This window comes from Equus caballus, chromosome 31 (genome assembly GCF_041296265.1).
Source record: "Equus caballus isolate H_3958 breed thoroughbred chromosome 31, TB-T2T, whole genome shotgun sequence".
In the NCBI taxonomy this organism is placed as follows: domain Eukaryota; kingdom Metazoa; phylum Chordata; class Mammalia; order Perissodactyla; family Equidae; genus Equus; species Equus caballus.
This window is the reverse complement of record NC_091714.1, coordinates 14,597,278-14,612,670: the sequence shown is the minus strand read 5'-3', so window position 1 is coordinate 14,612,670 and position 15,393 is coordinate 14,597,278. Positions and strand designations below refer to the sequence as shown.

The 15,393-nt window shown below is 34.8% G+C and overlaps 1 protein-coding gene across 6 annotated transcripts; it reads left to right on the top strand.

The window, feature by feature from the left end:
- Window positions 1-5,303: 5,303 nt before the first annotated feature.
- On the top strand, window positions 5,304-14,182 carry VIP (vasoactive intestinal peptide). 6 transcript variants are annotated; one of them, XM_070256434.1, is made up of 7 exons: window positions 5,304-5,552; window positions 6,734-6,842; window positions 8,622-8,744; window positions 9,712-9,816; window positions 10,578-10,709; window positions 11,549-11,637; window positions 13,332-14,182. In XM_070256434.1, the coding sequence occupies exons 2-6, from the start codon at window positions 6,736-6,738 to the stop codon at window positions 11,592-11,594; spliced, it is 513 nt and encodes a 170-aa protein (XP_070112535.1). In that variant the 5' UTR covers window positions 5,304-5,552; window positions 6,734-6,735; the 3' UTR covers window positions 11,595-11,637; window positions 13,332-14,182. The 6 variants fall into 6 exon arrangements, with proteins under 6 accessions (XP_070112535.1, XP_023488773.1, XP_070112534.1 ...); XM_023633005.2 differs by having other exon boundaries at window positions 5,316-5,552; window positions 8,619-8,744; XM_070256433.1 differs by having other exon boundaries at window positions 5,343-5,552; window positions 6,728-6,842; window positions 8,619-8,744.
- The last annotated feature ends 1,211 nt before the right edge of the window (window positions 14,183-15,393 follow it).

Sequence of the window (15,393 nt, the reverse complement as noted above, 5' to 3'; positions counted from 1 at the left end):
TCTGCTTCCTTCTGTACCATTGCAAAGAATGTTTCTCCATGGTTTGCTACGAGAATCAGAGGAGAAATGAAGCCATGTTAGCCTCTACTGTTCAGTCCCCAAGTTTAATAGCGAAGGGCTCTGTCAAACTTACTTTCAACCCTGCCATAAACTCTTACCAACTAGGGGCAGGCAGTTGTCTCCCCATCTTTAATAATCTCTTCTCTTCTCCATTTCAGTGGCTCTGCCCTAGTCTAGGGAGGATGGATATAGTGGTGCAGGGGTCATGAGAATTCACTCAGTAAATATTCCTGCAAAGCTTTCGTTCTAACATCTAGGCTTCATCATTCTTAAAGTTCAGAGCCAGGGATCAGACATGCTGTTTTCCATTTCCTCCCCTGGTAAGTAACCTCCCCCTCTCCTCATTGCCCTTATGTATTCTGATCTCCGAGTAGGAGGGATCATTGAGTTAAAGGCTGGTTACATGGAATGTGCGTATGGTGGGAGGGGGACACGTGTAACAGATGACATTGTGAAATAGATGAAATTTGTTCTTAAATTTTAACACTTTATTTTTAAACTCTTGTATCCCAGAATTTTGTGATCTTGTGATTTCTGCACAACCTTCCCTCCAAAATCTACTTTCATAAAATTATGCGATAAATACAACTCTAATTAGATATAAATAACTCACAGCACTTAATACATTATCTTTTCTGTGTGTTTTTCGGTTTAAAACGAGACAATTCTGAAACAAAGGAATAATTTTATATAGAATTCTCATCATCAGTAAGTGAGATAGGTCATGATGTTCTGGAGTTAAGGGAGCTGTTGTCCTCATTTACATAATTTAGATCATTATGTGTTCAATTGCTTAATATTCGTTAACATATTTCCAGACTTAAGAATGAATTTTAAAGGAAAAATTGGTGTTTCTTGTAACATTGTTTTCAACAAAACACTATTATGAGAAAACAAGAATCCTAGAAGTAAATCCAAATTTTGTTTCTATATATACTTTAAAAAATATGTGCACTTTTAATATATATGCTTAAATATATATTCTTTTAATTATTTTAATATACAGTGCAAATATTGTATATGTATACACATACTTTTATTTTTTTATTTTTTCTTCATTTATTTATTTTCGGATGTACATCATAATATATTTTGAATTCTGTGTAGATTACATCATGTTCACCACCCGAAAACTAATTATAGTCCATCCCCTCACATGTGAGCTTAATCACCCCCTTTTGTCCTCTCTCCTCCCCCCTTCCCCTATGGTAACTACCAATCCAATCTCCAATGCTATGTGTTTGTTTGTCGTTGTTTTTATCTTCCACTTATGAGTGAGATCATACGGTATTTGACTTTCTCCCTCTGACTTATTTCACTCAGCATAATATCCTCAGGGTCCATCCATGTTGTCACAAATGGCCGGATTTCGTCATTTCTTATGGCTGAGTAGTATTCCATTGTGTATATATACCACATCTTCTTTATCCATTCATCCCTTGATGGACACCTAGGTTGCTTCCAAGTCTTGGCTATTGTGAATAATGCTGCAATGAACACAGGGGTGCAAGTATCTTTACGCCTTTGTGTTTTCAAGTTCTTTGGATAAATACCCAGCAGTGGGATAGCTGGATCATATGGTAGATCTATCCTGAATTTTCTGAGGATACTCCATACTGCTTTCCATAGCGGTTGCACCAGTTTGCACTCCCACCAGCAGTGAACAAGGGTTCCCTTCTCTCCACACCCTCTCCAACATTTGTTGTCTCCTGTCTTGTTAATTATAGCCATTCTGACCGGAGTGAGGTGATACCTCATTGTAGTTTTGATTTGCATTTCCTTGATAGCTAATGATGTTGAGCATTCCTTTAATATTAAAAGTATACATGTATGTTAGATGTATATATCACATGCATATTACACATAGATACACATATATTATACATAACACATATTAAAAGTATATATATATGCATATATACACATACATATTTTTTCTTTTGTTTTTTTTAAAGATTGGCACCAGAGCTAACAACTATTGCCAATCTTTTTTTTTTTCTCCTTTTTCTCCCCAAGTCCCCCCAGTACGTAGTTGTATATTTTTTAGTTGTGGGTCCTTCTAGTTGTGGCACATGGGACGCCGCCTCAGCGTGGCCTTGCAAGTTGTGCCATGTCGGCGCCCAGGATCCAAAACAGCGAAACCCTGGGCTGCCAAAGCAGAGCGCGGGAACTTAACCATGCGGCCATGGGGCTGGCCCCTATATATTTTCTAATGCAAGTTACTGAAAGCTACAGGACTCAAGAATATCAAGGTAAACATGGCTTCTTAAATATCTTCCCAAATGGGAGGCTTTAGACCAGATGTTGACAAAGCTTTTCTGTGAAGGGCCAAATAGTAAACATTTTAGGCTTTGTGGCCTGTGCAGTCTTTGTCACAGCTATTCTACTTGGTCATTGTAGCGAAAAAGCAGCTGTAGACGAAATATGTATAATGAGCATTTACAAGTTCCAATAAAACTTTACGGACACTGAAATTTGTTTCATATAATTTTCACTGTACAAAACATTATTTTTCTTCTAATTTTTTTCAGCCTGTAAAAAGTTAACATCATTCTTAGCTTGAGAGATGTAAAAACCAGAGGGGTGAGTTATCCATGGCTCACAACCAGCAGATTGCAGATCTCTCATCTAGACCTAACTGTTCAGGATTACCCTGGCAGAGAGTGGATAGGTCTCAGGGCTGAGTGTGAGTTAGGCAGGCTAAGCTGTCACCCCAAGAGATGGAAGAGCACAGCAGTGGCCTATCATCCCTCATAGCTACATGGACCCTTTGTTGGTTCTCTGCACCAAGGCAAAAAGGGTGAATCTGGATTTCTGCTTATCTCCTGAGCTTGAAAATCCTTTCCATCTGACTTGCCTACACTCAGTATGTTTGGTTTAGAATGCCGGCCTTATTTTTCTGCCCTTGATCCTGTTGATGACAAAAGGAGAGAGGAGATGCCAATGTTTTTATGGGCTTTTGTTTTGCCTATCTGATCTGTTAGCATCAATAATGATGATAATAACAGTTACAGAAAATCACCAGTTCTTAACAGAAAGAAAGCTAGATCAGGACCAGAAGACCTAACTTTCACTCCTATATTTGTTATTGGCCATCTGAGTAATCTTTCAAAAATTACTTAAACTCTCTGGACAAGAGCTTACCCATTTGTAAAAGAAGAATCTTGGAGGTTTGTTTTAGCTGTATGAATGAATGATGATTCTTATTATTATAAACACCACTTTTCTGGGAAAACTTAAGGTAGGAAATAAATTTTGCCAGGCATGTCGGAAAATTATGGAAATATGTGTAAAGTAGGAAAAAAGCAGATTTAAACAATAAATTTGCATTTGTATTTTTGTATTTACTGAATTTTATAGTAACAAAGTATTCAGGATAAATTCAGCAACAGTGTTTTTTTCCTTATGTTTATTTTCCTGGAAGCATCTGTAATTTAGCTGGTTAAAGGGCCTCTGGTTTACATCCATTTCCTTGAAAGAAAAGAGAAAAAACACATTTAAAAACAACAAATCTGTGAATTAAGATTTTGAACCTGCAGATGGTGCTATGATCCCATTTTGAAATTCAGTTTTGCCTTCTAGTTTAAATTCATAGGAAAAAAATGCAGTTCTTTGATATAGTTTACTTCTATTCAGAGATAATAAAACTGAATTATTTCTCTTTGCTTTTACATTTTTTATTATGAAACTGTCTTTACCATTGGAAAAATCTACTATACTTACTTTTTGTGAATGCGAAGTGCTTCCTTAGACCAAATAACAGTCCATTTTTATGCCTCTTTTCTTTTAGATTTTTCTGCTTATCATTCAGCAGTGGCTTTTCTGTGACTCTCAATCAACTTACTTTGCTGTTACTGTTCTTAAATGAAATTGCTTCACTGAGAATTGGGTGACAAAGAGCTAAGGATAAAAAAATTCCATATGAGAACCATTTCAATCTTTAGTTTGTAATAATCAGGTAAAAAAGATTTCCTGGAATTAAGCCACAGAAGCTCTGGCTTAAGTCAGAGCTGTCAACTGGAAAACAAATTTCCAGACATTTTGAAATTTAATTCATTTAATTTTTTTTTGTAACTGAATTAGAAAATGTGATTAAGCATAGCAGGATATTCTTTTGCTGGATCAGTCTGACTTTGAATGAAGCAGATAGATACTGAAATCTTAAAGTAGAAGGAAAAAGGGGGACTTTGGAGCAGTTCTCCCTTGGGGAACTTATGAAGAAAATTGTAAAAGAATGCACACATGAAAATTTTTTAAAATAAAAGCAAGGATAGCATTTTATTTGGTTGTCCATGAAGTAGTCCATGTGGCTGAATTTTTACCTTAAACTCTGATTGAATGTATACTAGGCTACTTTGAGTTAAAAATCACAAATAAAAATTATCAAAGTGCTCCATAAATGTTTTCCAACTATTTGTTTAAAAACACCTGTCAAGTGATTGAGTTGGAAATGTTCAAAAGCTGGAGTGGGTGTGGGTGTGTGTTTGGGAATGGGATGAGAGAAATGAAATAATTTTACACAATGCAAGGACTTATAAAAATGATGAATATAACTTTTAAAAAGGAAGAAACAATGAATCTTGAAATATATGGTGTGATAATTTATTTTTGGATCGTTTGAGATCATGTATGTGAAAGTGCATTGGGCACTATGAGATTTGATACAAATGTGAAATACCAATATTGCTACTACATTTTACAACAGTGTGCATATTATACTATCTTAGAGCCTTTCTGAAACTTTTATCCTGGGATTAGTTTCAACATAAAGGAAATGTAAGAATAGAAAAATGGAAAATTATTTCTAGATGCTTTTAAAATTAGCATAGATCTCAAGAAACACTAAATCAAGATCTACACGAATAGCATAAAAATAAAAAAGGCTTTAGGAGAATTGGTGCTTTGTAATAAAGGAGAATTATATATTTGTAAGCATGATGAACCTAAGTGTTTCTTGCTTTCTGCATCTCTTGCTGCACATAAAATTCTTATTTTCTGAAGGAACCCCAGTGGCCCTGGCTATTACACTAATCATTCTCTTCTTTCATTGCTACTAATTAAAGATTAAAACATTTCATGTTATGCTTGGTACTTTTTTTTTGCTTAAAGAACAGTAAATTTCCTCTTTGTATCTTACATCATGAAGTTACTCACTATAAACTTATATAAATCAGACATAATGACAATTAAAAAAGAACTTCGAGCCCTATTCATCCCGTGGGAGTACTACTGTGACGTCTTTCAGGGCGCTTGGTGATTGCTCAGCCCTAAGCATAAGCCCTATAAAATGATGGGTTTTGAAATGCTGGTCAGGGTAGAGTGAAAAGCAGTCGCTGGCAATAATAGCCAGCCCTTAGCCAGTATCAAATTCTGGTTCAGTTCTAAGGGCAGGAAGCTGGTGGAGCCTTTCTCGGCCTCACAGGACTTCAGCACCTGAGACAGCTCCAATAGTCTCCGGAACTGAGAGCTCCGGAGGAGCGTTACTTGGCAAGGTAAGTGAAAACATTGTCTTTCTTCCTTATTTTTCTCTCCCTGCCTCTAGGCCTTTTCTCAGGGTATTAAATTTTACTCTCTGTTGAAAAGAATTTGACAGTGTTCCTCCTTTACAACAACAAAAAGACAAGTTTCTCAAGTCACCTGGTAAGTATAGAAATGCCTCAACTTCTCACGTGTCAATGGATTTTCTGCATTCTTGTGCCTGGAAGATGCTTTCTTTGCTTACTTTTTTACTCAATACTGTTTTTTTTTTTTTAAATATTCTTTACAAGTAGGGTTTTTTGCTTCTGTATAAATTTTTGACTGAAGAGTTTAGTGAATACTTTTGTTTTTGAAGTTTTCAACTTGCTTTTCAGTGCTTTTCTTCTTATGTATTGGTTACGTGAACCTAGGAAGCATTTATTTTCTTCTTTATTTTAAGTTTAAATGCTGTACAGAATGTTGATTTCTCTAGACAGCAAGAGAAACAGACCTTGAACTCCTAAATTTCTATCTAGAAATTAGTTAGAAATGAAATGTGTAAGTGGATTAGATGTAAAAAAACACAAGCTTTGTTTTGAATATAATTCCCTTTTACGGCAAAAACTATCTCAGTGGTAATATGTTTTTCAATGATTTTTTGTATTAATTTTCACTAATTAGTTAAGTTGTTCAAACCCAGGCTTAGAGAAAAAGGTTCCCAGTAATATCTACAATCAAAAGAGGAAAAATAAATGTATATACAAAATAATTTTTTCACTGATAGATATATACATGTATACTCAGATGCAAAAACTTAAAGTAGAAGAAACAATCAGTTTTTTGAAGCTGTTTCCTCAGTTAGAAAAGATACTAAACCTGAATTCTACAACTTTGTTACAAGGAGATTGTCCCCACTTATTTCCAGCACTATAAAAGTACGGCATTCAATATATACCTGAGCCAACTATGTGCCTGGCGAGAGGTAGGCAGCAGTTGAGAAGTATCCTAATTTTTATTTAAGCATTTGTAGTCAAGAAAAATCTTCTCGATTTTAAAAGCAATCATATTGCAATTTAACTTTTTCTATAAGATGAAAATTACTTTTTCCAAATTCTCCAAGAGCCTTTAGAAATTACTGCTAGACAGTCAGAATTACCTTGCTGGTGACATATGTGGTTGGAAAAACTGATATGATTCTCTCCCTTTTGAGGAGCAGAGATGGAAATCAGAAGTAAGCCTCAGCTCCTCGTGCTCCTGACACTTTGTAGTATGCTCTTCTCACAAACATTGGCATGGCCTCTTTTTGGAGCACCTTCTGCTCTGAGGTAAGTTCTCTTTCATTTCAGACAGTTAAACATTCCTTCTTCAGCTATATGGGAATGTTCTATATGTTATCTGGGACAACTCACTTTTTAAAATTATATATTATTTATCTAAATATTTTGGTTGATGTGTTATGTGAATTTTTTCAACATTGTCAATGTGATTATTCTGGATCCCAGAATTCACTCTCAGGATGAGGTACTGTGTCAATCATTGGTTTTATAAATAGGGTGGGTCACACTTCCAAACAAGGCAGGGGAGGATTTGACTTTCCTTTCATTCAAAACCAGTTTTAGATAAATTATAAGCTTTTATCTATTATTATCTGAGTTCAGTTCAGTTTCTGATGGAAAAGTAGATGTTTAGTTGCCTATCTCATTTTAGTTCATTTTCAAGATCAATCAGAAAATAATCATAAGATTAGTAGTTGATTAGTGAAACATGTAGAAAATCATGTTGAACAGATCTATCTATCTAGGCAGAATCAATTTGCCAGTATTAAAAATTGTTCTTATAATTGATCTACTGAGACACCCTCTCCCAATGAATGAATTTTAATGTACTTTATTTTAACCATACATCCTTAGTTTTACTGTTCTCTATGTTGTATTTCATATTTCAAGTTCATGTAGTATAACGCAACTCATATTTAAAGGTTTATCTGAAATTAAATAGATTTATGCTAAAGAAATAAACAGCAAGTGATAATGACGTTAGCTTTATGGTTTTTAGTTTTCTGGTTTACAAACACCATTATATCTAAGGGCAAAAGCATCATTTCTTTGTTTATTTTCCCATTCCTGATTCTTTGCTCAAGGTAGACTTATGCTCAATAGAGTGAATAATCTCTTAGCTGTTAGTGTTCTCTTTGAAATCTGCTTAAAGCCAGATCTTATGTTGCTTTGCTAACTAAATAGAATGATTCTATCTGAATGGTTATATCACAATAGACCAATGATCACAAGAATGCTGAAGTTTGCATTGATTGCTAGGCTTCATACAAGGAGAACTGATTGTTACTGACCATCTACTGCTACAGCACCAAAAGATATACAAGGGCCCAGGAGCCAACACACTCCTTGGAGTTTTACCCTAACAGTGAAAAATATGCATTCATAATTTTCTTAGTGTGCTGGTGTTCAAAATGTGCATGCATTCACAAATATAATCATATTCTATGTGTAGGCATGACTGCTCTTAGTCTTCTGGTAAAGCATTGTGCATTCCTGACTAAAATTGTGTTAATACATAAGATTAGGAAGCAGAAGTTCCCAGGGAAAAGTTCTTTGGACTTGATTAATACAGAGAAATATATCACACCAAGGTGAATCTTTGAAGCAAAGCTTAGAGACCTAGAGAAAGAAAAGCAGTTGATACTCAGCTCTGGAGAAATGTTTGAGACAATTGATACTAAACATCAACAAATACATGAATTGCTCCCAGTTTTAATATCGACTATTAAAAAATTTTGGGTTTCTGTTTTGTATAAAATCTTTCTACCCATAAAATTTAACTTTGCAAAATGAAGATACTATCAAAAAGTGTACTTCACTTAATGCTCTGATAGGATTGAATTAAGTAGCTCTTATGCTTGGCACTTAGAGCTTGGAAAAGTTGTATGGCATCTATTTTATGGGATAATAAAAAATTTCACTATTTATACACTCATAAACCATAGAATCCCAAGTTGTTGAATATCTTGTTCAAATGGCTGTAACACCATAAACACTGTTTTCTGAGAAAGAACTGTATTATACTTCTACCGCATTTTTTCCTAGTAGGTTGGGTGACAGAATATCATTTGAAGAAGCAAATGAACCTGATCAAGTTTCACTAAAAGCAGACACTGACATCTTGCAAAATGTGTTAGCTGAAAATGACAAACCCTACTATGATGTATCCAGGTGAGTTGATTTTCATCGAGTTGTATTTTAGGAAATATATTTTTTAAATATAAATGTTTTATTTTTGTGTCGCCATGAAGCTCAGTATAACACTACAGGTCTCCAGGTATCATGGCTTCATCCGGCCTGATTTATTGAAGCTGGTTTATTGCAGCTCTTGCAGCTGTACATGATTTTCACGTAGAGAGGTTGTGACAAGCCAGGATGAACAAATCATCCCCTTATGTTCTGTTGCACAAAATTTCAACATCAGAAATTGTACCAATTCTAGTAAGACCACAGCATTTAGGACTCCATGATGGAGGGAATTCTAAGGCAAGAATTTCATCTCTATGTAAAGAAAAAGTCTCTAATAATAAAAGCTATTCATTCGCAGAACCATTTGTCTAGAGCAGCATTCAAGTGCAGATACAGCAGCTCTGTACTGAAGACAAAGTTTAAAAGGTTCCTCCCCTGGCTGGAAAAGTTGGTTGGTAGGCCCTAAGATCCTCTCTATCTTAAGAGATTTTGTTTCCATATATTTTGGCAGAAGGAATAGCAAAATATATAATGGGTTTATTGCTGAAATCAGGATAGTTTCCCCTTGTATATATCTTTATTCAGGGTAGAAGAAATAAAGCCCCACAAAAAAAGATAAATAAATAAAACTAATTAAATCTATTTTTCCCACCAATATTTCCTAGAGATGAATTAGTTTTATAGATTCTACCAGGGAGCATTATTTAATATTGGGGTAGACTACTTAAAAAGCTAATTTCTTTAATTTTTCAAAGTTTTGGGCTAGAACTGTAGGAAATGTCGTGATATAAGTGACTTATTAGGTTGTTAGGAAAACTTCATTTGGACTTAAATTTGCATGAGAAGCTTTCACAATAAGCTGATACGTTTCTTTCTAATTTAATGAGCCAAATAATATTTTTAGAAAACCATTCACAAAATAATGGTTATCCTTTCCTCCTTGTTTTAGGAACACCAGGCATGCGGATGGAGTTTTCACCAGTGACTTTAGTAGACTCTTGGGTCAAATTTCTGCCAAAAAATACCTTGAGTCCCTTATTGGAAAACGAGTTAGGTAAGGAGAATTTATTATTTTTATCAAACATGTTATGATTATTTAATCTGCAAATTATATTTTCACTGTCTAGAATTTATTTGCTTTGTTCAAAATTGATAACTCTTGATAATGTTCAACATGGTTAGAAATAATTTATATTCTTCAATAAAGTATATTCTACTCATGGATTAAGGAAAAAGACTTTTTAGTAGTATCATACTCCCTGCCTCCAGGCACACTTTTTTTCTTAAGTACCAATCATTTATAAATCTGCAATCAAGTTGAACTAGACAGTAAAAATAAATAAGACATAGTATAAATGAAGCAAATTTTGAGGTTAACCATAGTTACTTGCTTTTTACTTCCTGCTCAAACCAAGCATTGGAAGATTCTGTCTTTAAATGGCCAATAGCTGAATGTTTTGATGGTACTGTTCACGGTGGCATAGCTTCTAAAGAGCATTTATTTTTAAAGAAATTTCCCTCTCAATGGCAGAACACAGCTTCAAATATTCCCTCCCCCCACCTTTCTTTTGGATAAATTATTTTCTCAGGTAGTACAGAATGTGTCTTAAGGCACTCCTAGTAAATGCCAAAATTTGTTGGATTATTCCCTGCTCCCCCATCCTGAAGTTTAGATGTATTTTTCTTTTACTATTTTTGTGATAGAAAATGAGTTGAGTGTTGGAATTTTTATCTGACTCCAAGAAATTTGGAATTTTGGCATATTTGTCATTTCTTGTTAAAATTCTTTGATTTTCTTTTCCTCACACTCCTTAGCAATAACATCTCAGAAGACCAGGGACCAATCAAACGCCACTCAGATGCCGTCTTCACTGACAACTATACCCGCCTTCGAAAACAAATGGCTGTAAAGAAATACTTGAACTCAATTCTGAACGGGAAAAGGAGGTAAAGAAATAGAGAACTTCCTAAAATGAGAAATTATAAATGACTTTCAAAATAGTAGCTGCATATGGACACTTATCTACCTCTCTATCTCACTATCTATTTATACTGTGTGAAGCAGTAATTCTCAACCTTGCCTGACATTAGACAACCTGGGAGAATTTTAAAAATACTGATGTCTGGGGCTTACCCAAAACCAATTGCCAGGAAATTAGAGCCTCTAGGAGTATGGCTCTAGACATTGGTATTTTTAAAGAGCTCCCCAGTTGATCCTACTGTGCCTCCAGGATTAAAAGTGATGACTGTAGAGACATCTAGTCTGAATCTGGGAACAGGTTTTATCAAAAGTGCTGATTTTTAAGACATGTAAAGTGCAGTCAATTAGCAATTGGTATCACATGGAACTCCCTTCATATGCATATTCAATACTCTTATTTTACCAAATTAAGCCATAAGTTCTTTTGTCTTCTCAGATTCTATAAAACCTATGTCTCTTTATGGCATATAAATATTGCAGCACAATAAATAGGAAGTGGAGTGCTCTCTCTTTTTATCTCAATTATTTTTGTTTAGATGGTGAGTTTTAAGGACAATCTTGTTTGGGTGAGATCAGACAAGATAACTCTCTTTGCCCACCAGATTGTAAGTCTGTAAGGATAATTTTAGACATTTTAAGATTGAAGAACAATTGATAGGTAATAACTAACCTCAAAGATGATTGTTTAGTCCCCAGAGCACTTTACAGAATACAGAGAACATCATAGGTCATAGGTCCTCATTTCTTTAGAGGTTTTCTCATCTAAGAGCCTTAACATGTGTAATTTTCTTTTTCTGGCCTGCAGCAGTGAGGGAGAATCTCCTGACTTCCTTGAAGAGTTAGAAAAATAATGAAAAAGCTCTTTGGAGCAAAGCTGCTGACAACTTCCCAGTGGTGGGTATATCTGTGCATTCCTGCTGTATTCTTAGAGCAATTATCTAATTATTTAAGTAGATAAGAATCACTTGGTAAGAAACATCTTAGAGTTCTTACAATGAGACTCATCTAAGAAGGAAGTTTCTACCTGAATTGAACCCCAAGCCAGTATACAGCTTAAATTATTCATGCAATGTTCTGATCACATAAAAGAGAAAGTAAACAGTTTGGAAACTCCTAGTTTATTCAGACTTGTTCCTATCCTCCTGTCAAGATGTAAAACAGAGGAGACTGACTCACACTAATGAGGGAAACTGGCTTTCTTTTTAAGAATCAAGTCATGCTGCTTTTATTAATTTAAGGTTTGATTCCACGATTGACTGTTAGCACCTCACTTAATTTCAGTACAGGAAAATACCACAAGATTACAGCATGGCTCGTTATTGTAAAAATATCAAAGTTCCCTAAGTCTAACTGTAGCCCTTGAAACACAGCAAACTTCTGCAGCAGAGGTCAAATTTTGCTTATTTTACCTACAAAATGAGTGTAGGTACTATGGCTCCAATAGTACCTACTGGAGTAAAATATTTTTTGAATAGAGAAAACACGGATAGATATTTTCCTTTGTTAAGTAATAAGCTTATCACAATTACTTTTACGTATACATGGATACAAGATATGTTTCTTGCCTGAGTTACATCAATGTTTATATTAGCTCATAAAATATATTTACAATACTTGGCAAGTGATTAGAGAAATTTTATATCACTGTATCAGAGGTTGGCAAATTTTTCCTCCAAAGGGCTACAGAGTAAATATTTTTGACTTTGTGGGCTGTATGGTTTCTGTTACAGCTGCTCAGTTGTGCTACTGTAGCATGAAAGCAGCCACAGGTAATACATAAAACGAATGTGAGCAGCTGTGTTACAATAAAATTTGATTTGTAAAACCTGAAGGTAAGCTGAACGATAACCTCTGACTAGGTCAAGGAGATTAAACTAGGCTTGTGCTCAGACTGAAGGCAATTCATGGTCTTCCTTCAGTTCCTGGAGTGAGTGTCTAAGGTTTTCATGAGAGTCATCAAGAACAGATAGGGTGTTTGGAAAGACACCTGCCCAACTGTTTCCTTTCATCCACTGATTACCCCTTCACCTCTAAGAGAGATACATGGTCAGGAGTGCTGCACATGCCCATTCCTTATCAAGAATAGATATTTCAGAGAAACAAGTCTCTTTGCTCAAAGAAGAAAGTTAATCATATACAGCTTCTTGAAAAGTTTATAAGAAGAAATTTTCTCTATTAAATTAAGAAACAAGAGACGTTAAAATGTAAAGAAGGATTAATCACTCTGTTTTTGTACAATGCAAGATCATTTATGAGATTCCATCCTCTCTTGTTTTCTTTTCTTTTTTGAATGGGTGGCTTTGGACAAATTCTTTTGACAGGAAATCTTGTGGGTCAACCATGTGTGAAAATTACAAATGGGTAATTATTAATGACTGAGTAGAGAGCCCTTCACATTCCAGTGCCCTTTCTGGCAATCAGTTCTTTGGAAGCCGCCCTCTTGTTATCTCAGACCATGATCCCATCACAGGCTGTTGATAAGTGGCAAGAGAAGTAGATGGTATCAAATGAGTGGATAAATGAATGAAATTAAGATGCTGTAAATAAAAATATTTTTATGTTTAAAACACTAATTCTTTCTTTTTCAGAATTCTTGAAGGAAAATGATAGGTGAAGTAATTCTATTTTGAGTTCTACATAAGTAATTCAAGAAAACAACTTCAATATCAAAACCAAATAAAATATATTGTGTTGTGAATGTTGTGATTTATTTTATTGTAATAACTGTGATGTTTACACTGTAAATATTATTTCAGAGTTCTTAAATTTGTCCTTAATTCATGAGAATCCTGTAATTTCATATGCTGTGTATTCTTTCTAACAAAAATATATTTAATGATAAGTAAAGAGTAGGTTAATTCAGTTATATGAAGCTTTTTGGAAGGGTAGTAATAAAGCAAAATTGATGTGTTATTTATAGAGTATACTTAACTATTCAGAAGAGTGGAGAAGATAATCACTGTTTCTAAATTTGAATGTTAAGCAGATAGAATGCTGTGTTAAATAAACTTCAAAATGTGTAAAAGAATACCAAACAACAAAGATAAAAAGACATTCCTCAAAAAATATTTTCAGAAAATGTTGTGCGTCTCCACATCTTTAGGCAAACTTTATTTTGAATAGAATTAAAAATCTCTCAAATTTGGATCTCTAATTGCCAAAGACTCTTTTGAGCTAGTGTTTCAGTGAATGAGAATGGCCTCTATTTCCGACATTGCATCTTTCCTTTATGCTTGTCTTAAGTATGTGTAAAATGTAAACTGAATGGAACGTTTGTTTTTCAGTAATAAATATTTTTTCCATAATGACTCAAATAATGCTTTGGTCAGACCAGCTTCCTTCAGTGTGAAAGTATATTTGGAGACACAACTATTTTTCCAAAATGACTGTAAGAAATTAAATATGGAAAATAAAGACGTTTGATTATCATTGCAGACAATTTTTATCACTTTGATTCTTTCAAATGAGTATGAGCTCGAAAGTTCCAGGTATCTGATAGTTTTTGTGATGTTTGAGGTAGGATTATGTTTGATTTTGTATGAGTCCTAAAATAGCAGTAACTTAAACAGAGAAAAATGTCCTTCTCACACAGGACCAGAGGTAAAATGTCAAGAGTTGGTACAATGGTTGTGTTCCATGAAGCCATCAGTAATCTAAACTCCTTCCAGCTTACGCCTCATCTCCTGGATGTGGGCCTTCTCCTCATAATCTAAAATTGCAGCTAGAATTCCAGCCACTGTATCTACATTCCAGGCAGTAGGATGGAGGAAGGGATATGGAGGAAAAGGGAGCAAAGAGTACGTATTGGTTTTCTTTTAACTGATATCTTACACCAACATCCCCTTGACTAGAACATAGTTCTAAGGCCACAGTCATTTGCAAAACAGCCTGGAAAATGTATTTTTTTTTCTGGATGGCTATGTGCCCAAGTAAAAACTGGAGTTCTATTAATATAAAATAAGGGAAAAAATAAATTTATGTGAGGATTTTTTTAAATCTCAGGCTATGGGTCTTAAATTTCCACCAAAAATGTTTAAAGAAATTACAAAGAGTCAGACAGACTCTAACCATTAATGAGGAATCATTATCATCACAAGGCAAAGCTTTGCTCAGTTTCATTTGCCACAACTAGAACAAATGGCTATATAAGAAGAGATCAGTCTAGCACTAGCAGTAATTGGAAAGTGTTTACACAAGTTGAAGTGAATTGGACTAATTGTATCAACTAGAAGACTTCTAGATGTTATTTACACATAAGGAGCTAATAAAGATCAAATGGGGCATAAGTGCAGTGCAATTTGAATGTGAACCTAAATATTTTTCATTTTATCTTATTAATGTAAATATTTTCAATGACCTATTCCTTCAAGAAATTTTCATTGAATGACTCTGAAGTGCAATGTAGATATCTGAGAGTTGAGTGTTCTGGGCAGAGGGAACAGCAAGTGCAAGCCAGGGAACAGTCCTGACATATCTAGACAGCATGGACCGGTATGGCCAAAGCAATATGAGCTGGATGAGGGCTGAGTAGGAGATGAAGTCAAAGAGGTTACCAAGGACTGGACCTTGTCGGGGCTCATAGCCACTGTAAGGGCATGAGCTGTGAGATGAGAAGTTGCAGAGTTTTGAGCAATAGAGTGATATTGTCTG